Below are 26561 nucleotides of genomic sequence, written 5' to 3'. Positions count from 1 at the left end.
AGGAAATGAGACTGTCGATAGGAGAACGTCTCGTTCCACCTTTCCCTTATTCTCTCGCTATCTCAGGCTCGTTTAGAAGGGGATGGTTAAAATCGCCAGAACTGAGGATTTCGATTCATTTAACGGCGGAATAACGGTCGCTTTCAGGTACTTGAAAAGTACCGTTCTGGCACTGAGAAAACTTCTTCGAGATTCGATCGCTGTTCGATTGCGATTTCCACAACTATCCCGAGATCTGAACCGATCGTAAAAATCGTGGAAGCGCGATTTAGTGAATCGTCGACCACCGAACGGTATGACGATCTCGTCTAAAGGAAAGCTTTCTTTCTTGTTGAAGCAACGCCACACGAAATCAGGATGGTTTCCGATGCTTTTATCTCGAGCTACTCGAAGACCAAACACCATAAGGAACGATCGCAAACAACGTTGCATCGAGGAAGCTCGTTTCGCGTTCCAGGGAGTTCGATACCAAAGTTAACTGCCTTCGAGTAGCAGGGACGTTTTGCGTGGACCGTTTTCCAAGCTCTGGTCGCTTTCCAGAAGCCGCTGGTATAAATCGTATTTCGCGTCTCGAAGATGCGACTAGCTCGAACGAGACGCTTTACCTTGCGGAGCATCGATTATGGAGGAGATAACGCGGCAAATGGAGCACGACGGGGTGCGTTCGAGCCGGAACATGATAACACGAGAAGCGTGGACAAGCGGGTATCGATTTCCAAGCGATCAACGAAAGAGGGAGATGGTTTTCGTGAAGCTCTCGTATCAGCGTGCAAGATCCGTTTGACCTAGCACACACGCCGCCCATAGATCAAGCAGAACCCTTAGGACGAACCCCCGTGCCACGGGCTAACCATTAATTTACAACCCGCAGAGTAACCCCATGGTTCACCCCCTGCATACAGGATCCACGTCCCTTTGCGGCAGATATGAGCTACGACGTGCCGCTGAGGGATTCAGCCACCCTTGTTCCCCAACACTATAGCGCCGCGACGTTCCTCCCTCTCTCCTCCCTGTCCTCCTCGTTCACCCTTCCCGTCTGGACGACCCTTTAAGCGGCTTCTACCTGCCAGAGAAATTTCCCAGATCTCCTGGGAAGAAATTTAAATCTATCGGGGACACGTCCCGGTTAATACCGCGTAACGTGCTGCAGACGGGAAACACGCTTGTCCGAAAGTAATTGGACCATTTCCAGGGGTGAGCTTCTTACGCTCGTTTAACGTTTGATTATCCTGTACAGTCTAGATACTTGATCGCGATGAATGCGACGTTGAATAAAAAATTTAGAAAACTAGATTTAAAGAAATTATAATTTCTCTACATTTGCCAAAATCGATCATTGAACCTTCGCCAAATTAAATGAAAAATGCCGAAGAATAAAATTCACTTCCAACATTGCTCGATAACAACTTTCTATCAAATATTCAGGAAACTTCGATATTTCTTTCTTCTGTACACGTAAAAATTCCAACTTCTCAAGATGGCAACGTTCGAATCGAAGATTTCCCAACAGTGATCGCGAAATGTTCTCCAGATACCCGAAGCATGTTCACGACCGAGGTCCCTTTAGAAACGTCGAAGACTGGAATTCGTAATTGCAGTTGGACTTCCGTTATCTGTGAGAACAGAGGGGTTCAAGATCGAAGAAACGCGAAAGGAAAGAGGGTCCGCGTTTCGATTCTACGGGCTTTATATCCGCATAATAACCGGGTGTGAATAGGCACGGCTGTTGCTTTTGCTTTATAACTCCGGCTCAAGTAAGTTGTCCCGTGTTTCGTTTTGTTGTCCGGCTGCGTCCTCCTCCTGTCTCTTGCTCTCGCTCGTTCTCGCGGGAATGAAAGGAATGAATAATTAGAGAGAGAGAGAGAGAGAGCCAGGGCCGACGGCTGAAAGTTTCTGGCCAATTAATTAAACGGAGAAGAGCAAGGCAGCGGAGAGTAACCGACGCTAGAGCAAACGGGACAGGATAATTTAAAGAGTTACGCGACAATTTAACTGTGATTATCGCTGTACAATCCCTTTAACAACACGCCGTTATAGAAACGCGCCAATTAGCAGCGTAGTCTGGCGTTAATGAATTTCAGATACTGTGTAAGGCAATAGAGAATGTCGAGATAAACGTTCGGGGAAATAATTCACTGTTCGCCCGTCGCGATTCTAACGACTCCCAAGAATACTAATTATTCCCCTTGTTGCTCGATCATGAATTCCGTAATCTGATGTTACTCGTCTTCGTTTGACTATTTGTATAACTTAAGCTTTTTCTAAGCTAATTTCTGAATAAAATCAATCGCACGAAATTAATTCAGAGTACGAAATATTTCTTATCTCTTTCGGCTATAGTGCGATAAAAAACACTCTAATTGCAAGTGACAAAGGGAACAAATAGAGGATGACACGGTTTCCGCAATGACACAGCAACGCATAACGTGTCATCAAATCATGACAAACGGGATTCGCGCTCGCTATAGTCACCGTCTTACCCTTCTTATTCCCGCTTCAGTGTCAAGTAATATGTCAAAGTGTCCGGGACTTAATTCCCCAACAAGCGAAGCGTGATGACGGTTTTGGCGCGTCGAACATTCCTGGTAGTTGCATGTTTATACTGCGCTTTGATCACAAGCCATTCGAGGATACATCAAAAGGAAGACCGTCTGTTTCCTGCTTGTACGGCGTAAGCGTGAATCATGAAAGCACGGCACTTCGTGAAGCACATTACGCTAAGTACGACATGACCAATGTAATGAATTACCAAGACAACGGTGTCGGTTTGGAATCCCTGATATTTGGAATGTCTACTCCACGATAGGATAATGAGACGAATGAAGTTTAATAATAATAAGTAGATAACTGTGCAATTTAACCCTTTCACTAGGAGGGGCAATTATAATCGTTTGTTGCAATAAAGAAAATACGTGTTGTGATTCTTGGAATAATTTTTTAAATTTAAATTCACTGAACAATAAAAGTGATTTTTCTAATTCAAGAAATATAAAAAAATAATGGAATTATTTGCATAATTATTATAGTGCAAATTATAATAGTTTACTATCGTACTGATAAAAACTTAAAGCAAGTTTCCTGAACTGTTGTTGAAACGTAACTGTATCGCGTGGTTGAAGGATTTCTCGAATGATATCCACTTTCGAAAAGCACTTTGCACTTCAAATTCAACCTATTCCCCTCGCTGCTGTTACACAACCACCTGTGCTGCCTCGACGCACCCTCGTCGTCGATCTCGCCCCTACTTTCGACCCTTGTCGTCGTGGCGTTCGTTGTCGTCCCCTCGTTTCCTCCACTTAAAAACCGGTAATTACTCTGATGCCAGTATTTAACGTTCGTATCGTCGTGTGGATTTTCTGTTTGCCAGCGTTCAAACTGTTGCTCGATTTCACCTTTTCTACCTCCGAAACACCTATTTTTGTTAGATCACTTCTAAGTCCAGACGATCCGTGAAGCTGTTACAAGATTACCGAATAACACGATAACAGTTGTATCTGGAAACTTGAGTGGAACTTTGGGTAATTTGCATCGGTTGCTGAGACCCTATTAGGATGAAATTGGAGGAATTGTAGAGGGATCTGAATTAATAGAAAACAACTACCTCCTTGGGAATTTGAAGATCATTAAGGAAATTCAATCTACTGTAGTACATAAATTATTCAATTAAAACTATTGCAAACATGTTAAAATAATTAACATGCAGGGTATTCTAAATTTTTGGAGAAAATAACTAAACGCCAGAAGAATGAAAAATTATATAATTTTGGTAAACTTAAATCAGAAAAGTATTTAGATGAACTTCTAGAGAAATCAGTGAAATTTAATATTAGTATATCAAACGTCGGTTGAATGGAATTCGAAGTTGATTTTGCTGAAGTTAGAAAAGCAGGGAGAGAATCGCGTGAATGTTTGAGACTCTCGAGAGTCTCTTTGTAAAACGAACACGTTCCAGGTCTAAGGAGTCGCTGAGAAGCGTCGATAGGGTAGCATTATTTATAGACGTGCCAATCTTCGTCCTGTCAATCATTCTCGCCATTCAGTATTAGCTGGTGTTCTCATTCGCCTATGTCAAGAAATGAGGCAGAAATTCTCCGAAGCCACACGTGGCAGTGACGTCATCGGTATCCGTGAGAAGATTATTTTAGCTTCCTCGCTGAAAACGCGAGAAACAAGAGACTTCTGAAGATCGTCGATAAATCGGTGTTTATACCGATGCTTTTTACATCGATAAACTTCGCGGTTTCACCGACGACTGAACATCTTTACACTTTCCGTTTTGATACGTTCGAACGTCTTTATACGCTGAGCGTGTACGAGCGTGTTGCACGCAATATTTCGTACTGAAACAGCCACGTCCAAAAGGCGCACGAGTATTTGTCAACGCGAGCATGTACATGAATCTACAGTTATTTGTAACTTCTAGAATTAGAGAGGGTAAATTTTGAAGTTAGTTAAGAAATACTTATTCTATCTTTCGTCGTGGGTGAAATCCGAGCCATCATTGGAGGCTAAGCAGCGCTAAGGAGGTGTGAGACGAAGGTCTTATTTGGTTGGGAGCTAATGACCCAACCGGGCCCTCGGATGGCGACGAATTTCACAGGGAGACCACTTGAGTCATAAAATGAAGTTATATATTCTACGAGGTACATTAATGTTTCCTCCGTTTATTTGTCGAAATCTTTGTCTTTCCTACACTTTGAAGATGAGACTATGAGGCTAATAATAAGTTTGAAGATGTTAAAATATCTATGCCTACGTAAAGTTTATGATGGCATAAAGATATGTGTATCAATAGAAAATTTGGAAATATTTCATTCGAAGAAAAAATAAATTATTCAATATCCTTACATTGTGTAGTTCTTATTTCTAACAAGACTTCCTCTGTTCTAAACACATCAAAGATTCACACTCCTTACCCCACATAATTTATTTAGAATATTACAACCCTATCCTGACTGTTCTACAAAATAACATAGTAAACTATAAGCATCCCACGCACTCATAAACAAAGCTGACAGAAGTACTTATTACTGTGTGCATGTACCTTAGTATAGAGACTGCTCTTCCAATAACTTCAAAACTGAATGAAATACATGTGACACTTTTCCATGGCAAGCTTACAAGTGTACCAAACTATAACACTACATTATGAACTCTGGTCCATAAATACAGAAACCTTATCACAAATTATTTTGTCTTCCCCTTTTATGTAAATTCGACTCTACTTACAAGTATTGTTTCTTTTTCTTTTTTTTAATTATTCAATCAAATTTGAACCTAGTCGTGACTTATTCTCATTGCAAGGATCTTTCCTAAGTTGTCGCGCAATGCACTTATAGGCGTGCAACACGCGCAACGTATCCGAAGATAGTGGGGTCAGATGCGTTGGCCAAGAATAGACTTATCAGCCAGATAAATGTGACAACGAATGCGAGCTAGCTTTACCTGTACGACCCACGACGCGATCCCAAGCGCCCATTATTTCCTTTCGCTATCTACCGCAGATGCATCGCACTTACCAACTCGCCGCTCGCTGCACCGGATAGCCCGGTTGCATCTGTGCGCGAACGGATTTCGTGCCTGTTATCCCTTCCCGCATCTATCGCAGGACATTATCATAAACAGTCCGACCGACTCGAAAATAGGTTATCGGCTCGGCCTGGAAATTCGATTAGCAATTTCCCGGAGACGATATTCCTGCCTTGACGACCATTATTTGCTGAACACTGGATTCGTAAGCGCTCTCTTTCCGCTCTATAGATTCTTATTTAAAGCTTATACATTGAATTGTTATATCTAATCGTGGAACTTTTTAAGCTTTAAAATTAATTTGCAATCAAACTTTTAATCGCTTTAAGAAAGTGTCATCTGAGATAAAGTTCGCTGGTAATTTACAGATATCAAGACTCTCGTTTATAGCAACATATTCAATTAATCGCTGCAGCTGACAACTAGTTTCTCAACTTTCCTAATATCTTCTTTTCGATCATCTTTGTAGCCATTAATCCATGAAACATCGCTGTCATTCGAGCCTTTATGACTCATTATCGCGATTAATGACGCGCGAATTCAGTGAGGTATTAAAACAACTCGCTATCGTCCACGACGATTAGTATATTTAATATGCGCGGCTTGTACGATTGCAATGGAAAGGAAACACGAGCAGGCAAATGCAGAATTCTGTTTCGCTGCTAATAAGAGGTTTAGGAATTCGTAGTCGACGGTCAAATATTCCAGTTATTCAGAATCAGAAAGGAACGACGTGCCGTAAAACCACGATGAGATAATTGGTCGTGAATACTCTCGCTTTGCTATTAAAACATTAAATGCTTCTAACATCGTTGTCATTACTTACCTTGATCGTCGCGTGGTGGGATCTTTCATGACCATGACTTCTGTGATGTCCCCATACTTGGTGAAGTACTCCCTGAGGCTCTCTGAAACAATAAAACAATATTCGTTAGTTCACTGCCATTTCAATAAGAATCATAATCACGCCTCAATAATTAAATTTAATTTATGTTATCAGTGTGCCACTTCAAAGTAGCGAATAAAAGTTGGATACATAATATTCATCAAAATGTTAAAATAGAAAAGAATGCAAGAACAATGAACTTCTCAATGAGTTCTGCTTTGCAGATGATTTATTGCTGTTGGTTATCTTCGCGAAAAGGGGGTCCATTTTCGGAACGCAGCCCGGCCGAGTCACCAATTACATGGAACATAATGAAACTACCAGACCATTTCGTGAATCATATGATACGAGGAAAATTTACGAGTGCCCGTTTCCTGTCGGTTATCGGCAACACCACGCTCATTACCTCTAACCTAAAGAATAATTTTAGCAAATCAGTCGCTTGTGGAGAGTTTTCGTTGAACCACTACTGGTGTGCCATTGCCGGGGAACTGAATTTCAACAGTGAATAATCGCGAACCCCTTATCTGTTCCCCGTTCAGAATCGCGGACGTTCGCGAAACTGGCCAGACCTTTTGTGAATCAAAGTAGAAACGCCGAAGCACGCGAACGTAAATTCTCTATATGCTACGGAATGGACAACTAATTTCTGAGAATGGTAATAATTTCACAATTTTTTACAACTTATTACATACACATATGTAATAAGTTTATCCTTCATTTATAAATTACTGTTAGAGATGATAGTTTCTCAATTTTTGATACTGACGAAACATTTGCATTCACGCTGGGAAATATTGGACCGAATGCAATGTCGGGATTCGTTAATCCTAATTAGAATTATGAGATAACAATGTAAGTCGACGGCACCTAGCGTAATCCCTGCCATTTATGAACACGCTGCGTGCGTCCATGAGAGAGCTTTGGCTTAACTTAACACCGTAGAAAATTAATCGTGCCTGATAAGTTAAGCCGCGACCTGTAATTAAGAAATATCTCATATCGATTTTTGCTTGATACGAAATTTATTCAATTCCTAACGCGGTGAAATTCGAGAATTTGTAGTGGAAATTCACGAGATATGTGAAAAATTTCATTCGAAAAGCGTACGAAGGGTGCAAATAATAACCTTGAACGAAAAAAGGAATGAGGAATGGCGTGCAATTTTTAGATATACGATGCTGGAAAATCAACGCACAGGTTGCCGTTCTACATCATGTGTTATGTACAAAACACTCTCTGTTAAAAATGTACCAACATTTCCGTGTCATTCGTTCTCTCATGGATTACAGTCACTCGTGAAAGTATTCATAAATTTCATAAAAAGGTCATTTAGTAATAAATATATTAGAAGTTATATTAATATTTTTCAGGACATCCTTTCACCTGTGATATCAAACGAAGGTTTAACGACACGTGTAATAATTCTCAGAAAAATTTAATAAAATTCACTAATTTATATCGTAATCAATTGTGAACATTGCCGAACACGTTCGCGCTGTCCCTCGGAGGAGGCACCCTGTTGACCTCCTTTGTAGGTATATATCAAAAGGGTGAAGTCTGGCCGTAGGCCAACATGGACACGCTCCAAATATATATCTTACACCCTATCTAATTATACGCTATTTTATCCAGATCGTTGTGAAAAGCTCGTAATGCTCGGCAGTTACTTGCCTATTCGGTTGCAAACGGTCTTCGACTTCGATAAATTGCAGATGCTCCATCGCGATATTCTAGTAGGAACAATACCATGCAAACGTACGCGTTCAACTATTTTCCTTTGTTTATTTCGTTCGCGTTTAATGCTAAAAACAGGAGCAATCAGGAAAAGAAGAGTTTCACTTTGTTTCTGCTCGAACGAAATCTTCAGGTTCGAACTCTCCTGTTTGAAAGGGCGAGTTTGAAGCACTCTCCAAATTACAATCAAGAAGTAATGAAACCTCCTATTAAGTTAATGTTTTTACAGATATTCGAAGGAAAAAAAATTACACTTCTTGCCGTTGCTTTCAGAAAGCACTCGAGTAGTCTGTAATGAATTATCGGGGGTATCTTATTAAATTTGATTGTTATGTACTAATGGGGAAAGGAAAGAGAAGGCGAAGGGTGGCAAAGTGGAATGCTTATTGTTTATTCAATAGATGGCGTTAATCAATGAATTATTGGTGTTCCCAGGTCATTAGCCGCTGAACACAACCTGTTTGGTAACGAGCTGTTCGCATAAATTACATCATCCTACGGAATTAATTAGTGATACTTAATTAGTATTCTCGGAAAATTAAAGCGGCTCTTCTTTGCCGGTAACTAACGACTGGTAACTAACGATGTTGAAGATATATTTAGAATATGCAATCAAATTGTTTCTTCCTTCTTTCTTTTCGTACAAAATATTAAAACATTAAAATACAAAATTTCCTTAGAAGAATATTAAACACAGTGGAGTGTAAAAACATTAAAGCAACCCCTAGCGGAGAAGAATCCCAAGAAACAGAGGAAAAATGGATTTTCACTACGTCACTTTTTCTCTGTGTTTCTTCTATCTACGATTTTATTTTGCATTTTCATCGAGTTCCACGACGAAAGACTGTTCGTTTTTCTAGACTATGAAAATGTCGTTAAACTTGAGAAGGTTAGGAGATTCAAGGATGCTCTTTTAATTTGTCTCGGATGTGGATTGATGGAAGCAATTACGTCGTTGCCGAGGAGACAATTTTAAAACGTTACCGTGACTCACGAAAATATACGAGCATTATTTCCTTAATTGTTCCCGGGTAGAACTTATTTTTCACGCGGGGATTCTCCATCGATGCACTTTTTCTTGTACCGTTCTATTCGACGCCATGAATCTAAAGGAAAAGCATCGTACTTCTTCTTCTACGAAGGTATTTTCATTGTTACAGAAACAATAGTTCTTCTAATCGATCTTTGATGTTAACGAGTGTTGTTTAAAAACTAAAAATTTTTCATGCATTTAAATGTGAATAAATGAAAAACTTTAAATTCTCATCTACTTCAAGATACAACAGATCAAACATCCCTTACATAACTTGTTACGATCAAAATCGTCTGCACACAGAAGCTCTTAACTCAATTCCATTCTCGAAACCCGGAACGTTTACGCGTTATTCAAGATAATCTCACGAGATCCCTATCCATTTAATCTCTGCTGCTCAGACAATTTCCAGTTATAAACCTCTCCATCCACCGCGATCGCAATGCAACACCGTCGCCGAAGCTCATCATCCCGCAAACCAGATCTCCTCAACCTGGACTCGATCTTTAAACCGTTTAGAGCGATCGTCCGATCTCTTTCTCTCTTTCTGCACGCGGCACGGCGATCAGAGGATGAAAGAAAGCCACAGGTGTTCCCGACAAGCGACACGTTCGCTTAGCGATCGCATTCGCGTAGAAAACGATTTGCAATCGTTAATCTCGCGAGCATTAGCTACTCGTTCGGTACACACGACGGGTATAAATAACCGAGGGAATTATTTTATCAACTGAGAAGAGGAGACGATAACGAGCAGCAAAAGGAAACGATGAAACACGTCGGAGAGAAACGAGCTAGAGGCTTTTCCGCTTGTACCGCGATTACCGAAGATAAAGTCAATCGCGTTACTTCGCGAAACACCTGACGCGCTCAACCATCGCCTGGGTTAGCCGGTGGATTCGTCAACATCTATCAGGCCTATCTTGTTTCCCGGCAATGAAATCCTTGAAATGGGTGGAAGAGAGAGAGAGAGAGAGAGCAGCGCACGTCGAAATCGTAAATCCGCGAAGCGAGGCAACCGGCTGGACGAGCCAAATGGTACCAATTTACTCGAACGGCAGAATTATGCGAAAGGATGGACCACTTAAATATTTTAGGACTCCGTGACCCGTTAACTGTTCTCTATCGGGCTAATTTTATAAATAGACACGCGGTATCGAAAGACACTCGCATTGTTAATTTCGCGAAGTTACTGAAGAATTTAGAACGCGTTTAGCAGCTCATAAACTGCAATGATCCGCTATTTATGAGAACTCGAATGCCGAGGGTTTCGATTCTATCCCGGTAACACTGTCACGAAAATAGAGTCGCGTGTCGACCGATCGTTTCTCTTCCACCCCCTTTTTTTAATGCTTTTTATCCGCGATACGGAACGAATTACTTTACCCAGAAAGTGCCTTTTCCGATCCGTGATTCTCCGCGTGCTCATAGTCCGGACGAAATAATTCAGCAAGCTCTCGGTTTTCGAGCGCTTCCCTTCGCGAGAATCACGGGCAAAGATTGCGCGCCGCGCTGAAATATTCAAATCCAAAGAGTTGCCGTGTCTCTGGCCGCGCTTCCCGCCAGCAATCCCACGGGAATACTATCTGTCCCGAACGGATCCCCGAGGCGAGCGCGATCCCTTTGTTCCCCGTGAATTTTTCTCTTATTAAAAAGGTGTAATTTGACGAACAACGGGTCGGTTTAAGGAAATTACGTGGCACGGATTTAGATAAGAACGTTTTAATATTTCAACGGGAAAGACTGAAGGAGATGCCTAAATTTTCTTCCGGAGAGAACCTTCATTTAGGAAGTATTCTCTATGGAGCATTGCAGTTACGAGTGCAGATGTACAGTTATAGTTTTTCTTAAAGTTTAGTATCTTCTTTTATTTAAGAAGAAATCATTTTGATATACCATCATACGTTATAAATGCATAAATATCTCCGGTTCAGTGATCGCAATTCTGGTTATATTGAAAGGCTCTTGTAAAGTTTTGTCGTATGATATTCGACTCCAATTGACTGTACACGACCCAATTCAGCCATCGCGTTTCACAAGATATATGCTCGTATTCCCGCGAATGTATTCCTCGTAAATCATCGATAACAATATTTCGCCGGAAAATTCACCTGTCGTAAGCGTATAACAAAGGGTCACGCATGATTCCCACTTTGCCGGTTATCAATCTTGAATCGAGCCAGGGAATACGTAAAACGGTGCTATCGCTTTCTCCATTCGTACACAATGGATATGTTGAAGAAAAGGGGTAGGTACTGGCGTTATTTCACGTCGCCTCCACACTCGGGCGCAGTTATCAATTCGAGAGTCTCCAAAAAGATTGCCCTGCAGAGGAAATTCGGAATTACCATTCAGCCCGAGGATGTTGGTTCACAATCTTTCCTTTCGTTTCCTTTCCTTCCTTCTTTCCTTCCTTCCTTCCTTCCTTCCTTCCTTCTTACCACCTTCTTACCCTTCTATTTGCCCGTCCTCCTCTCGAAAGATCTTCCGTCTCGCATCATAGAGCTCGACTACGTGAAATCGAGTCCTCAGAACATATTGGTTGGTACTGTCGAGGAGCTGCAGCCTCGGCTACCCGGGCGATAGTGAATAGAAGAAAAAGGGATGCCAGGGTGGTGGGTTTCATTTAAATGAGATCCAAGCTAGAGAAGTAACCAGGAGGGTAGCGAGGAGTGAAGAAGGGTTACACGAGAGGGCAATAGCATAGAGGCAGGCTAAGAAGGTAAGAAGACGGTGAAAAGAAGGGGATAAAAAAAAGAGAGATGGCAAGCGTTGGTCTTCTCGAGTGTTTTTCTATTCAGAGAGGACTCGCATAAAGTTCTATATACCGAGTTCTATTCCATTCTATAGCATGAACGTGGATACCCTAAGAGAGTAGGGATAGGAGACGAAGAGAGGGGTGCAAGGGGTTGGTTTCTTCATTGAAACGAATGGCCTTATCCATTCCTCTCTCTCTCTCTCTCTCTTCCACCTTTTGTCAGTCCTCTTTCTCTCTCTATCATTCGCGATTTCCTCTCTCCCTTTCTTTCTTTCGTTCCTTTTGTCTCTCTGCTTCTTTTTCTCGTTTAGTCTTTCTCTTCGTAACTCTCGAACGCCTTCGGTTCTTTTCGTACGATCTTTCTTTTCTTTCCCTCCGCTCGTTCTTCTCTCCTGGAGACCCGGCATCTCCGCTAGGATTACTTATCCTTCGCCAAAGGACGCCTCAAGACTCAACCTAAAGCATCATTTGAATAAACGCGGAGTTACTGCGCCGCGTTAGGTCGGCGCGCAGAACGGATAGATAGATAAATAGACGGATAGAGAAAGGGAAAGAGAGACGAGCGAGCGTGCAGCGAGTATATTAATGGCTCGAAATGTCCCCGGGCAAAAAGGGGATATTCTGCTCTGCGTTGCCCCGAGGAGAGCAGCCTCCTACTGCTCTGGATAATCATTTCTCCGCGATGGATAGCGTGGTTCGTGATTGCAAATTAATCAATCGATCATCCGTTAAAAAATTGAATCATTTAACGGCGATTTACTAGGTAATAACCGAAAAGAAGAAACTTTCAACTGATAAAAACGCTCGAGTGGAAATCAAGTAGATTCAGCCGATTTAAGTGGAACGTATCGAGCGTCGAGAGGCAGGTAGAGGTAAATCACGATCTTCCGTGCTGACAGAGTTCAACAAACCCGGCCACCGGACGGACGGGCATGCTGGATTTCGTCGAGTTGTCCGAGGTGGACGACAGCAATTAGCCGACGACGCCTGCGTGTCGTGTACACCGTATAAACAAATAAACATTGCCTCGTTGGCCGGACTAGGAACGCAGCCGGTCACTTTACCACCCTATCCGTTCACCTCCGGCTATATTCCTCGAGATGGCCAGCAGACGGCGATGAAAGGGAGTCAGGGGCGAGGTGGGTCGACCAGAAACGGTTTCGCGTTGCTCTCGTTCGCGTGCCGGTCTATTTCGGCGGATACACGCAGCATCCCAAAAAGACCATGCTACGTGTACCAGCCGGCTTTTACGCCGGACCATTAACGGCGTTGTGGGTATAAACTTAGGACAATCCAGCATTGACCGCGTCACCACGAAATGAAGATCGTGAAATTTCCCTTTACTGATTCCACGATAATTACTGAATGGATTTAATGGGACTCTGCGTAATGAGACACAAATGCTTCGTGTGAACTCTATTATGTATGTAGGAACTATTAAATAATAATTAGTAACTGTCTATATTTCTGGTCCTTCTTCCTATCTTTTAAGTAATACTCTGACAACTTTTATATTAATTCATGAATTCTAAAATATTACATACTTTAATTCCTCGCATAAGACACTATCAACTTCCTATCTCGCTATATCTGCTAGAAATTTAAACCATCGTTACCATCCCTAAAAATTCAGCGATCCGTACGAAATCTGGCAAAAGAAGGAGGGTCTGTGGCGAGGGCAGCGATGTTGCCAGTGAATGGATGGAATTTTAAATAAAAAGAAGATCGCTAATATCGGTAATGGTAGAAAATTGCGAGCAACCGGCCACCGCAAAAAGATAAAAGCATTCGCGTGTGCTTTATGCTCCGTGGGCTTTGGTGAACCACCGGGAAGACACATTAGTTAGTCATTTTCCTCGAGGGCCGATCTGCATAGCGAACGGGGAGGAGGATCAGAGGGCGAACAGGGTTGCTTGATTTCGTAGGAGAATATAGGCTGGAACGTAGTAACGTAGGAGGGATGACAGAACCTGGAGCTTACCTGGCCACGAGCCAACCCCACTCCCAGACCCTCGTGATAGTGCATAGTCGGTGCATAGTGAGAGTGCATAGTCGGTGCACAGTGGGAACCCGGTATCTGCCCCTCCACTAGGCCGCATGGGTGCCCGCAATGCAGCTATGGCCCACCATCCTAATGATGGCAACCACGCAGGTACAAATCTACCCACACCCTCTTTCGCGCCCTCTCGTTCCGTCTCTGCCCTACCGTTCCTTCGCCAACCAGCGAGTCCCTCTGTTCGCGCGATTTTCTGCTGACACTTTGCCCCGATACCGCTCTTTGGCACCGCGACACTTCCGCTTTCGCTCATCGAACCCCCGCTCCTCACTCGGCTAACTCTTTTTGCCTCGTCCACAGCTTTCGTACGGTATACTTCTCTTTCCAAACCGCTCTCCATCCGTTCGTTCATCTATTTGTCTGCTCGATTCCGCCATTCGCGTCTGTTTCGTGGTTAACCCACTTTCGACCCATTTTACCCCCTTCTAAATGGACGACGAATGTCGATTTCCTGCGATTTTTATCAAATACTTTTAAGTACGATACCGACAAAACGAGACAATAGATACGTTTCTACAAAATAAAATGCAATATATTCTACAAGTAGAAAATAAGAAAAACCACACGCATGCATTATTACAAAACGGCGTTCTTGTACGAGGTTACAAACTTGACATTGATGTGTATAGTACGGAAGTTATTACTCTACGAAGTTCGTGAAAATTTTACAGAGTTTCTTCACGTTAGTGAAGAGTTTCTTCACCTCTTCTTGTGAAGTTACTCCTCTATCGTAAAACTTTTGTTTTATAGTTTCCTACATATAAAAACCGAGAAGTGTAAGACCTAAATGATGAGCTTGAAGACGAAAACAATAATTCCCAACGTCTGCTCTTAACATTTACTAATAACTTTGTAACGAAACATTTATAGCCGACATTTTATTACACTCTGTCAGACCAGAACCGCTTTAATTTTTGAAATATTTCTTGAAAAATGCATTTCAATTAAAATACTTGGTAGAGAAAATTCAGCAAAGTCTCGATCGCTTAGAAATATAATTATTTAGGTTGCAACAGGTGAACGAGACTTCCGAATTTGAATCGTTCCCCTGCAACCTGATCTACACGTTTCCTCTTCAAAGCGTATCTCATTTTACGAACAGGAGGAAACGACCGGAGGATATTTCAGTGGTGCATAAAATTGATAGGAAGGGTACGAAACCCAAGAAGACTGCCGGAATCTCTCGCATTCTCGTGTATCCAATCAGTGAACGCATCTGATTCAAGGCAGCTTATCCGTTTAAATTCAGTTTCCCTTATCGCAGATTTCCGTCCCCGAATCAGATCGTGCGAGCACCGCTGACCAAGGTTAATCCTATTCGTAATGAGACGGCTAAGTATCCGGTCAATTTCACGGGTCGGGAAAACCGTCAGCGAGGAAAAGAGGAGTCAAACGGTACGGAAAGCGGCAAGACGAAAGGAGAAAGAAGAAAGATTTCGCTCTTGTTACTCCTGGGGACATCTTTAATTCATCGAATGCGGATTGCAGGCTGAATCCTTGATGAGCTTTATTCCACATCCGTGCGCTCGAACTATTGGATCCGATGAGAGATTCTCATACGATAATGCTCCTCGCTAAGCCACTCTGTTCCACGTCTCACTTATACGCTCTCTCTTCTCCTTTCTCTTTCTCCTCTTTCTTGCACCGCCACCTTTCACGACCACCAACTTAAGAAGCTCCTAGCCGAGCTTTTTCGACTTCTTCGATCCTCCGCTTCTTCTCTTTTCAGTCCGACGATCGTCCGCTTTCCGTCCAAGCGCCAGCGTTTCGCTCCAATCTCGGACCCTCAATCCTTTCTCGTTTTCTCGCGGGAAATCGCGCGGAAAACTAGTCAGTAAAGATCCTCTGCTGCGCGTTTCCATCGGACGCTGCCCGTTCGTCTCGACCCGCTCGGACATCCTTCCTTTGTTGGACACCATTAAGAGACGGTCTACCTTCGGACGGAAATTCCAACGCTCTTTATCTCCCATTCGTTGAATAATAATATTTTCTGGCAAAGTCAGCGGGATATTGGCGTTTAGAGATTACAATCCTTGGACATTGAAAAAGAATCTAGGACGGTATAAATTAAATTCAGTTAATGATGCGAAATGGTAAACCAAGGAATTGAAACAGAAAATTTTAAAATAAATTATCAAGGGAAATTTTGGAAAATTTGCAACATCGTAAGCTGTCATTGACGAGATTGTTTATCGCGTTGTTTTCTCTGTCCAAGCACACTTTGCATCAACGGATCGCGTTACATTAATCCTAAACGAAACAGTTTCTCTCGTGTTTGGGAAAAATTTTATAGAGACTCGCAATTTAACTCTTCCGCGTGGTCGGCCACGAATTAAAATCATAGCAATACGAGCGTTCATCGACCGACAAAAGCGCGACAAAGAACGATTCTTCCCTCGACCGTGCAATATTTTCCAATTTATTTGATTCAACGACAAACCGTGTAACCCGGGCCAAAAGAATAAACGAATTATTACAAAACAATGCAATCGCTGTCCGACTCGGTGAATCAGTGACTTCGAAAACGGGACTACCGTGAATCACCCGGGCAAGCACAATGAAACGCTGGTAACACAGAGGAAAGCTACGGCATATTATATCGCGACACGCATTAAACGCTTCATCGTCGACAAATCCCGTTTCGCTTTCAAAATGCTCGTCTACGCTCGAAAGCGCGCAGCTACAACCCGAGTGAAGAACAAAGCAAACGAGCCACGATGAAATTCGTTAGACCAAACGGCGGATGGTTGATACCGACGGTCAAAAGTATAAGCGTATTCGTGCCACTGGTCGTCTATAAATTCGTTGTTCGTTCGTTTAATCGTCGGTCAATGGGATGAAACAGAAACAAAAATGTACGCGTAGCCGCTTACGATTTACATCCGTTTCTATAAATCCACGAACGTTTATTTTGAGCGCGGTGTGTAAATTAAAATACAGATATAACGGTTTTATTACTGTATTAATCTTTGCAGCGGTAATGATCATCGTTAATATGCCAACGATTAAAAAAACCTAATCAATGATCAATGAAATTCTAACTTATAATTATTGATATTAACCCATTCTTATTCGCTATGAACTAAAGGTTACGGAATCGAAGGAATAAGCGATTTCTAGTAAAATACATTGAAGTAGATCGTCGGGAATAAGCAAGAGCGGTGAAATAGGAAAGAGGGACATCCGCTGGATATCTTGGTGGCTTCGATATTACACTCGTCCTGTCCGTGAAATATCCGACTCGGAGCGTAAAGCGTTTTTCGATTTCCAACGTCGTGAATGAACCGAATGGACTCTAACCCTGGGAAAAGTCGACGAGAGATTCGAGAGCTGCCCGTTTCGATACTCGACTGTCTCGGTTAAATTCTCGAGAAATCGACGATGGTTCGCGCTACGATCGCACTGATTCGTTTTCTCCCCTTGCGATCTAGCGGTTTCATTTTCAACGGGACGATACAATATTAGCCCCGTAACTGGCTTCGAAATGGTGGTATAGAGGGTTGGTTAGACGACACGGAGGACGGAAAAGCGATCGAGGGGAAGAGGGTGAAGAAAAAAGGGGCGCATACGGCGTGGCGCGACGGCAGCGATTGCAAAGAAAGTCTCCGCCGCCAAGGCCGGCTTAATAATTCAAATCTCTCAGTACTCGAAAAATTGAATTTAATAATTCAATCCAATAGGAAAGCCCGGACCGTTACGAGCCGCGGAAACCACTCGACCGGCAGAACTCGATCAAAAATGCAATATCCAGCTCGATTTCTTAATCCGATTTCACTGGCGCGCCCTTCGTTTTTATTTGCGTTTCAACTCATTCTGGCCTTTTCTCTCGTTTCATCTGCCACCCATTCGTTGCCCTGTTAAATTATCCTCTCCCCGATAAACGCGCGCATAATTACAAAAACTGTAACGATTAACAGAAGTGATATGAAAGTTTTAAAAATTAAGCGATTAATTTTCATTTTAAAGCATTTTCTGTATAAAAATATTAAGACAGCCTCTATAACGGGATAAATATTCGATTTTACGTTCCATTAGTTATTAATGGAGGATGCAGACATTCGTACCGATACGCTCGAATTAAAGCAACGTTTTGACGTCACCGATACATTGAATTCAACGAGACCGAACGGTCGGGGTTAACGGAGGTTAACTTGAACGTCTATGCGCGGGTTCAATTCGACTCGTCTCTTTTTTTCTCATTCTTCAATCAGTACGGTATCTCTGTTCAATATCGGTATCGCAAGAGTTTCGAATGGAGAATCGTGATCTACTGCATCATGTATTTAGGTTGACTGTAATGCAGAAACGATACTCCATGGAGGAACGTTTCATTCTTATCTTTCAGCTCGAATCTGATTATACAGGGTGCCTCAGTTAAACATCATGTTAATTTTGAGTAACATTAGAATTCTTTTAAATACAGTGAAATTGCTCCAAAAGAGGAGTACATAGATACTAGGCATTCGTTCGGAAGAGACTCTGTCTCAAATGGAACCTAGATTTATGGCCTTCAGTGTCATTAGATGTCTTTTTGTTTCAAATTAAATAAAGATTCTATGAAAGCCGTTTCGACCTAATTCAAATTTTTCTTCCCCTTCTCCACCTTTCTCTCCTTTCTACCCCCCAAAAAAACGACAAAAAATTTGTCGATACCAGTGTATTGAACATTAAATCCCTGCTCATTTCCATTTTCCGGCATCAAATATTCAAGTCAAATTTATCACCGTAATCGTTGGAATCCTGTCTCCCCTCGTGATCACAAGTCGCTGACTGATTCGTGGCTGGTAACAATCCGGGTATCCGATATAAATTTCCATTCGCGAATAACCAGGAATCGAATTCAAATTCGACGAACATCGACTCACAGAGCAGAAGGGCAAATCGAATCGCGTCGCGTGTCCAACGAGAAAGAAAAGGGGAAACGGTACTGTCAATGCCAGAAAGTATCGGCCCGGTGTCCAAACATAGATCACGTATAATTAGAAGCTAAGGGGAGGCCTGAACTCGCTGCGTCACAAGCAGAGAGAACTCAACGCGAGCTCGCATCGTTCGTGGACGAAACTATGCCAAGCACACTTGTGCAACGTGATTCGCCATCCGTTAATATCTGTGTAACGAGAATGCTCCAACGACAATGATGGAGCGATTCGTCCTGTTGCTGATGAATGATTTCCACTACCGATCTTAGTTGGTTATCCTTTTCCCTCCTTTTTTAGATACCCTTTTCTTGAGCAGTAGATTTCTTTTCAAGTAATTAAATAAGAATTTTGGTACACACATATGAAACATGGATAGTAATAAAAAATTGAATAAAAGGGGTGTCATATTTTAATTTCTCCCCAATTTCTTCGTTATTTGATAAAATCTCTCAAGTAAAACTTACTCCAAGTTGGAACCCTACCTCGAAGAAAACTTCAGCAACGAAAACATACGTAATCTACTTGACTTTATCAAAGAAGCAAAATTAATAGACAAAATTTAATGAAGTAATAACTACTGTTCGACATCGCTAATAACTTTATTGTTGATGTGATGTAAAAATATTAGTTAAAAAAAGAAAACTTTTAAATAGAATTATATATGTAGTTAGACAGATTGATTTTTGTTAAGAAAAAAGTATTAGCATACTTTGAAGATTCAAAAACATTAATAATTCATGAACATTATATGAAATACCAAAGTTTTTGAAGTGTTGAGGTTCCTTTCGAATAATAGAATAGCAGAAATCTAATTAAGAGCCTACAGAAGTCGTCGATTCATAAAATGGTATAGAACAACTAGATTTAGCTTGGCGAGTGCGAAGCAATTCGAAGATCATTGCGATTTCTAGTGAACGATCAATTTGCGAGCCTCGAGGGGGGTGACAAGCTTTACCTTAAATAATCCACAAGGCTCGAAGCGATTTGGCAGCGGTAGAATTACGGTCTTTATATATAGAGGCCGGGGTCCGTTGATTAAGAATCGCGATTAGCATTTATTTCGGTCGTGTTTGGGCTGGATTCCACGCTGCTAAACTTGGCGTGGCTTGGTGGCCTGATGCAACCTACTCTATTAGCCCCGATAATCCTTCTGTGGCATGATAAAAAAAAAAGTTATAAGCTTTGTTCGAATTTTATAACAGGTTGCTGGGTTTTAGAACTTTAGCCAATTTGAATGACAGAATTCTGATTATTCTGCGATTTTAATTTTCAATTCAACTGGAGATGCAATCACAATTTTTTTTTTTTTTTTACTTAATTAGAATGAGCAAGGCCAGTAGCATAATTAACAGTTTGTGAAGAATTAAATATCAATTTCATATTAAATACAGAAGCAGCGCAACTTAAAAGTCAATCATCTCATCAATATTCTCACCTTCATTTTGACTTGTTTGTCTCGATTCTAAACTACGAGATGAGACGTAATCGAGATCGTTTTGAATCTGAGATATCAACAAATTGCAGTTATTAATCACTTTAATGTAATGTATCAGGGAGCGTGCAGTTATTACCACCTAAATATCACCGAAATCATGAAACTTAATAAATCTTCGTAGTTTTGAAATACGAGAACCGTATATCATTTTCTCAATGAAACGATGTATCCTTTTTTGTTGTAAGATATCATCGCTTGTATTATTTACTGCATTCTGTACATTCTGTGATGAAATTCTGGAGAAATTTAGAAAGGAAATTGAACTTTCAATAGTAGAAGTAGTACTCTAATTTTTAGTTACGTTTAGAAATTTAGTTCCAATTTCAGTTTACATGAAATGTTAAACATAAAATTATTTTTATCGAAGAACTTAAAAATTCCTTCACCTTGCTTCTTTACTAATTCCTCTATACATAAAGTGTTTTCAATTTCGAGGAGAAAGAAAAACAGAAGTGATAAATTGCTATAAGTGTGTCTCAATAACCACTTCCCGGTTGTACCAGGCGTGGCATAAAGATATATGTACGACTACCGAAACAAACGAGAATGCTCTCTCATCGCGTGCCTATTTTGAGTCGTTGCAGAGCGTCCGTTTGAAAACATCCGCCAGCCACGAGTCAAAGCGCTGTTCATCATTATTCAAACGAAACTAACGAAACTCTCGAGCTAAGTATCCCTAAAAACAGAAGAAAAATTATTCATGAAACAAGTTATACCTACTTTTGAATGAATGCTTCATATTTGACAGTAATATCCCATCTAACGTCGATACTTGGGCGATAGAAAAGTAATAGAAAACAAAATTCATTGTTAACGTTACTTGACGCCTAATCTTAAAATATGTAATAAATATTTTTCGAATATAATTTAAATTAAAAAAAAAAAGAAAAAAAAATGAAATTAGATAATACTATAAATAAAAAAAAATTGCATAGAAGTTCAATCGTACGGTGTTCCATCAAACACCATCAAGTCTGTAACATCCCAAGCCAGCAAGGAAACGGGTTTTCCAGTTGGCAGGAAACGATTAACCGCGACGAATGTACTATCGCGGTTCTCCCTCTTTCACTGTTTTCATTTTCCTCTTTCCCCGGGAAAAGCGAGCAAGAGGAAACTAGACAAACTTGCGCGTTCGCGTGCAACGGTTTTAATTTCCAACGTATATTTAAACTCCTTAAGCCGGTTGTTTTTGCGTGCGTTGTCGTTCGGTCGCATCACCGACCCACGAGCATTTTCCTTTTTCTCCTCTTTCCCTCGTGTTTGCCCACTTTGGCCCGCGGCGAGCAAGAGACAAACTCCTCCATACGGAAAAGGAAACTTCCGTCCTGTCGACGGAAATGAAACGTCGAGGTTCGGCAACCTCCCGGCGTAAACGCCACTGTTCTCATCTTCCTGCTGGAATTCTGCTTGTTCGCTCAAAACTGCTCCCATTCTACGGTTTTCGATTCACCGCTCCGTTCCGCGACGAAGCAACAACATCGTCCTGGAACTCCGTTAAAGAGAAGAAGACGGAGAACGGGGGGTATAAATTACCAAGGGATATTATTATCCGCCCGGGGATGTTTCGAGAAAAGTTTCAACGTCAAATTGTAGAGACGATGATAGGTATTTTACAGACTCGCGCAATTGTTGGTCTGTTCATTGAATTTTAACCCTTTCACTACTAGTTATCTAATACTAAAACAGATAATTCTAAAATAAATTTTAGAAATAAAAGCATCTACGTTAAAAAGATTCTTATTATAAATAAGATTTTATCCACAGATAAAGCATAACAATATAATCGAGGACGAAAAATTCAGTAAAAATGAGAAAATTAATTAGGGCGCCAATTAATTACGAACCGCATAACTAAACAAGGGAACAGGAAACGAGGTGAAGAGGGGTCTCTAAGTTTGAAAACCGATGTACGAGTCGCTAAGTCGTTTCTTAGATCGGCATTCAGGAACCGCGGAACGGAAAGAATTCCTAGCGTTCGCTCTTCTCACAATTTCTCGAGCAGAGGAAATAACGAAAAACCGAGCGAAAGAGGGAATTCGAAGCAGCGCAGCGTAGAAAGGGAAAAAGGGGCAGGAAAAAGGGCGAGAATGAAAAAGGAGCAAGAAGCGGCGAAAGCCGAACACCGGTAACGACTAAAAGCCAGTACTGGGTGACGTGTATTCAAGAGGTTAATTCTTTCGTGGCGGTTTCGTAGCGGAACGAGGGCGTCGCAAGCTCCACGCCGCAAGTTCGAAAGCCGCGTCCCTCGAATAATGCAACAATCGTGTTCCAGGAACCTGAATCCCATGTCGGTGGCCTAACCGCCATCCCTAACCCATCGTGTGGATATTGTGGAAACATGTGGATGCAGCCGGAGCTGTACAACTTAATGTAACCACCTTCGAGATGGATTCGAACGAGGAATCCTTCGTATCCGCCCGTGACCCAGCACCGATCCTCTTCACCCACACGTCGCCTCTCTGTTCCAGTTCTCAAGCTTTCCAGCATGGCCTGCTTGATACCAGTCGATATCGTTCTATTTCTGTCACTTTCTTGCCGATACTCGCTCGCCTTTCACTTGCCACTATTTTTCTTCCCGCACTTTACTGTTTGTGTTTGCCGTCGCAGTAAATCAAAGCGAGCCGTGCTTGCGATGCGATTCGTACGGTTCGACTTAGTTTCGAAACACGCCCCGCAACGAGTGTCCTCGAAACTTACGGGAACTGGGTTGCTTCGCGTCAAATCCTGCCAGATGTTTCGTGTCCATCGTGCTCGAAAAAATTCACGCTGATGAACGAGATCCAACTCTTGATTTCGAGCGACATTACTGTCGCGTGTTTTTATTTTTGTCAAATTATTACGCTGATTCGAAGTTAAACATCGTTAATTTCTTAGAAACTTTGATGGAACTCGTTTGCTTTGGAGAATAGAACACGCTCCTCTTGATTGTCAGACAGTTGGAAAGTTCTGCAGTAAGTTTTTCAAGAAACTGAGTTTCTTGGAAGGGAATGAAAATTGAAGTTTAAATTATTAGCACAATCTCACGATCTGAGCCTAATGTTCCTTAAGAAGATAAGTTTTCGTAGTTAGTTCTACTTACGAATTATAGAAACGAGACCAATCCAAGATTCACAGGACCCTTATTAACTTTTATAACGACCACTTCAAAAACTAGTTAACCGATAAAGATAATTCCATTAAAAAAAGACTATTTTCTCAATGAATTGACAAAAAAGATATGAGCTACCGAAGAAGAGAGATTTCAAATCGCGTTCCAACAGGTTCGATGTTTTACCGGAACATCCGTTGGCATTCTTGCTCGATTTTCCGTCCGGCTGTTCTTCCGAGCGGGCCACAAAATCGCGGTCCACTGCGGATCTAAGCCGACCAGTGTTTGACCCTAGCAGTGGGCAGCGAGGTTCACGAAACATGCGAAATGTTTCCTCGTGACCCGACCAGCCCTCGAACCGCTACCTTTCACCGCCCCCTTACTTCAGGCCCTCGATTCGCCCGCAGTTTTTACTAGCCACGAAACCTCAAACGTACAAAGGCGATAGTCGAGCAGGAGGATCCCCGAAAGCACAGCACGCGGCTTTGACTCCGCTATGCGGGCCGCAATTCCACGACCACTCCCTTCGGTCATCCCTCACCCCTCTTCAGAGTGCCGCTACCGCTGACCGAAACTCCTATCTAGCAGCAGCAACGATTCCGGATAGTCTGCATTTGGCCCACGCTCGGAAAGTTTTTCCAGCAACTTTTGTGCCCGTCCACGCTGTTCACCCTCGTTGGCAATGCGGAAAAACAGCGCGAGAGAGCTCGTCGACCGGCTCTCGAAGCACTAGACAAGCAGCGTTCACGGTGGCTGGCGAATCAGCGAAAATGTATTTTAGAAAGTTCACTAGAAAGGACATGCTTTCATCTCCCTTGCCGTTTCTTCAAGTTCGATCGGAGATTTATTCAACATCGCCGGGGTATCCGTCGCGTCGAATTTCTCTAATGATCTGTCGCGTTTGCTATCGGCTTGATCTATCATTTGTTGCACAGGACTGAAGAAGAGGGATGGAGTAGATAAAATATTAATTGTTACATTTTTCTTTGGTTATAGAAGAGAGTAATAGAATAGAACTTATATTCCACATTTTGCACAAACTATTGTGTAAACTCTCCAAGTATCTCTATTTAAGCCAAAACGTTCTCATTCAACTTGGTCCAAAAAGTAACAAAACAATTCCGCAATACTCTATACTCTCTGTGCTGCACAAACATCTATTCCGCTAATTCGCATCCGTTTCATATCAGAATAAGTTCATCGCTCTCGACGGAACCATTTCCACGGAACGACCACGCTCTCTGTGGCTCTGTTTACGGTTTTCTCACGAAATAACTGCAGCAAACCGTTTAGAGTGACATACAGTCGGAGCCTGCCGCTTCCTGCATCGCTCGTTTGTTCGTTCTTTCTCCTCTCTAGGCGAACTTTATTTTTTTTTCCCCCAGCGTCATTTGCATTGTGCGCGTCGGCCGCGACGTTCGACGTCGCGACAATGGACGCGACAATGCTCGGGCGCGAAGCGACGGTTAAACGACGACCGAGGTCTAGTTCGAGCAACGAGGGTGAAAGAAGAGAAAAAAAAAAAAAATAAATAAAACGAACGGGTAGCAAGGTAGCGAGAAAAGGTAGAGACGGTGCGCGTGACGGAAGAGAAAATGGTGAAGGTTAAAGGGGCGACAGAGATAGGGTGAGGTAGATACGGTGAGCGTACGACGAGGGGTGAAACGTGTAAAAGGGGTAACTTTGCGAGCGATTGCCGGCGTGCAAACCAAACCCTAGCTGTCGCGAATATTCGACTTTTGTTTTCCGACCGAGGTCGAAGGGCGGCAGAAAAGGGGATGGAAAAAGGGTGGGCCGACCGCGCCGTTTGATCCGATTAAATGGCGTTTGATAAATTCGCGCGAGCACAAAACGGGTTACACCGACCGCCAGAGTGATAATTAAAACGTTGCAACCGCTCCCGCGAACATAACTCTTATTATTCCCTTCGGCTTTCTGCGCGGCCGATTTTTATCAAAATCCCCGGACTGGCAAACTGCGAATGCAAATATACGGGAAACGAAACGCGAATGACAAGAACGTGGAATTCCGATACTATTCAGATAACGGAACGCGTTAAAATTTAATGCGATCCGATGGAATTATCCTGTTACCGCGCTGCAATACGGTATGTAGAAGTTGAGCAAAGTTACAGGTATCGATCAAAAATATGAGTATGTCTGATTTATTATTGACATCTGCAGTAGAGAGACGTAAGGGGATTAGGCATGGGCTGATCATCCCAACCCTGCATTAATAATTAGCACTTTTTAATAGTTGATTCCTAACAAATTATTGTATCAATCAAATATATGGAGATGTCTGATTTATTATTGACTGCTGCAGTAGAGGAACGTAAAGAGATTAGATTTGAAATGATCAGCCGAAGCTTTGATTGAAAATTCGCATTTAATAACTGCTTTCTGGCAAATAATTTTACCGATCTATGTATTTGCTAATATAATAAATAAAATATCTGAATAAAGAAATCCAAGCTAACGTAAAAAACACAACGCCTTTTAGTTACATTAAGATAAGAAGTATCGTTAAGAATATTCTCTTGTTAATCATGCTAAATATTTATAAAACGGTATATTGTGTTCTAACAAAAGGATAATTTAACAATTTTGCCTGACAATAGATTATTTCTACGTGGAAGTTTACGAAGCACATTGGACGGATAATTGGCTACAATTCGAACAAACGTGTACATTTCACGAATCTCCGTTATTTATGTTAAGAAATATAGGGAAAATGTCGGGGTCCAAAGGACATTTTATGCAAGGAGAGCGGGAAATGAAAGAGACAGTGCAGACAATGAATCTCCATTTAAACGAGACATCAGATACCATTTCAGCAAGCATAGTTGTTAGGAACACAATGTGACGAAGAATTTATCTCGCTTAATTCCTTCAACTTCCGATAATCATTTCGTCGAAGCGACAAATTTTCCGAAACAATAGCAACGAATAATCCACCTAATGATTATTTGTTTTCTCGCAGCTTTCAACTATAATGTTGCTTCTTAGCGAATTCTGGCAGTGGATAAATATTTCAAATGAAATTTCAAGTGAAAAATTACCA

At 41.9% G+C, this 26561-nt stretch overlaps 1 protein-coding gene across 6 annotated transcripts in view; it reads right to left on the bottom strand.

The window, feature by feature from the left end:
- Window positions 1–26561, bottom strand: part of LOC114871951 (RNA-binding protein Musashi homolog Rbp6) — a 616561-nt gene that overhangs the window by 350535 nt on the left and 239465 nt on the right. For 3 of the 6 annotated variants that reach the window (XM_029178578.2, XM_029178581.2, XM_029178585.2), the window contains one exon: window positions 6356–6437. In XM_029178578.2, the coding sequence (XP_029034411.1) occupies window positions 6356–6437 (82 nt within the window). Of the gene's footprint in view, window positions 1–6355; window positions 6438–18720; window positions 18892–26561 lie in introns of those variants that run through there. The other 3 variants (XM_029178577.2, XM_029178583.2, XM_029178582.2) reach the window with 3 other exon arrangements.

Source organism: Osmia bicornis, chromosome 1 (assembly GCF_907164935.1).
Source record: "Osmia bicornis bicornis chromosome 1, iOsmBic2.1, whole genome shotgun sequence".
Lineage (NCBI taxonomy): Eukaryota > Metazoa > Arthropoda > Insecta > Hymenoptera > Megachilidae > Osmia > Osmia bicornis.
The sequence above is the reverse complement of the archived record's forward strand: the minus strand, read 5'-3'. Positions and strand labels throughout refer to the sequence as shown.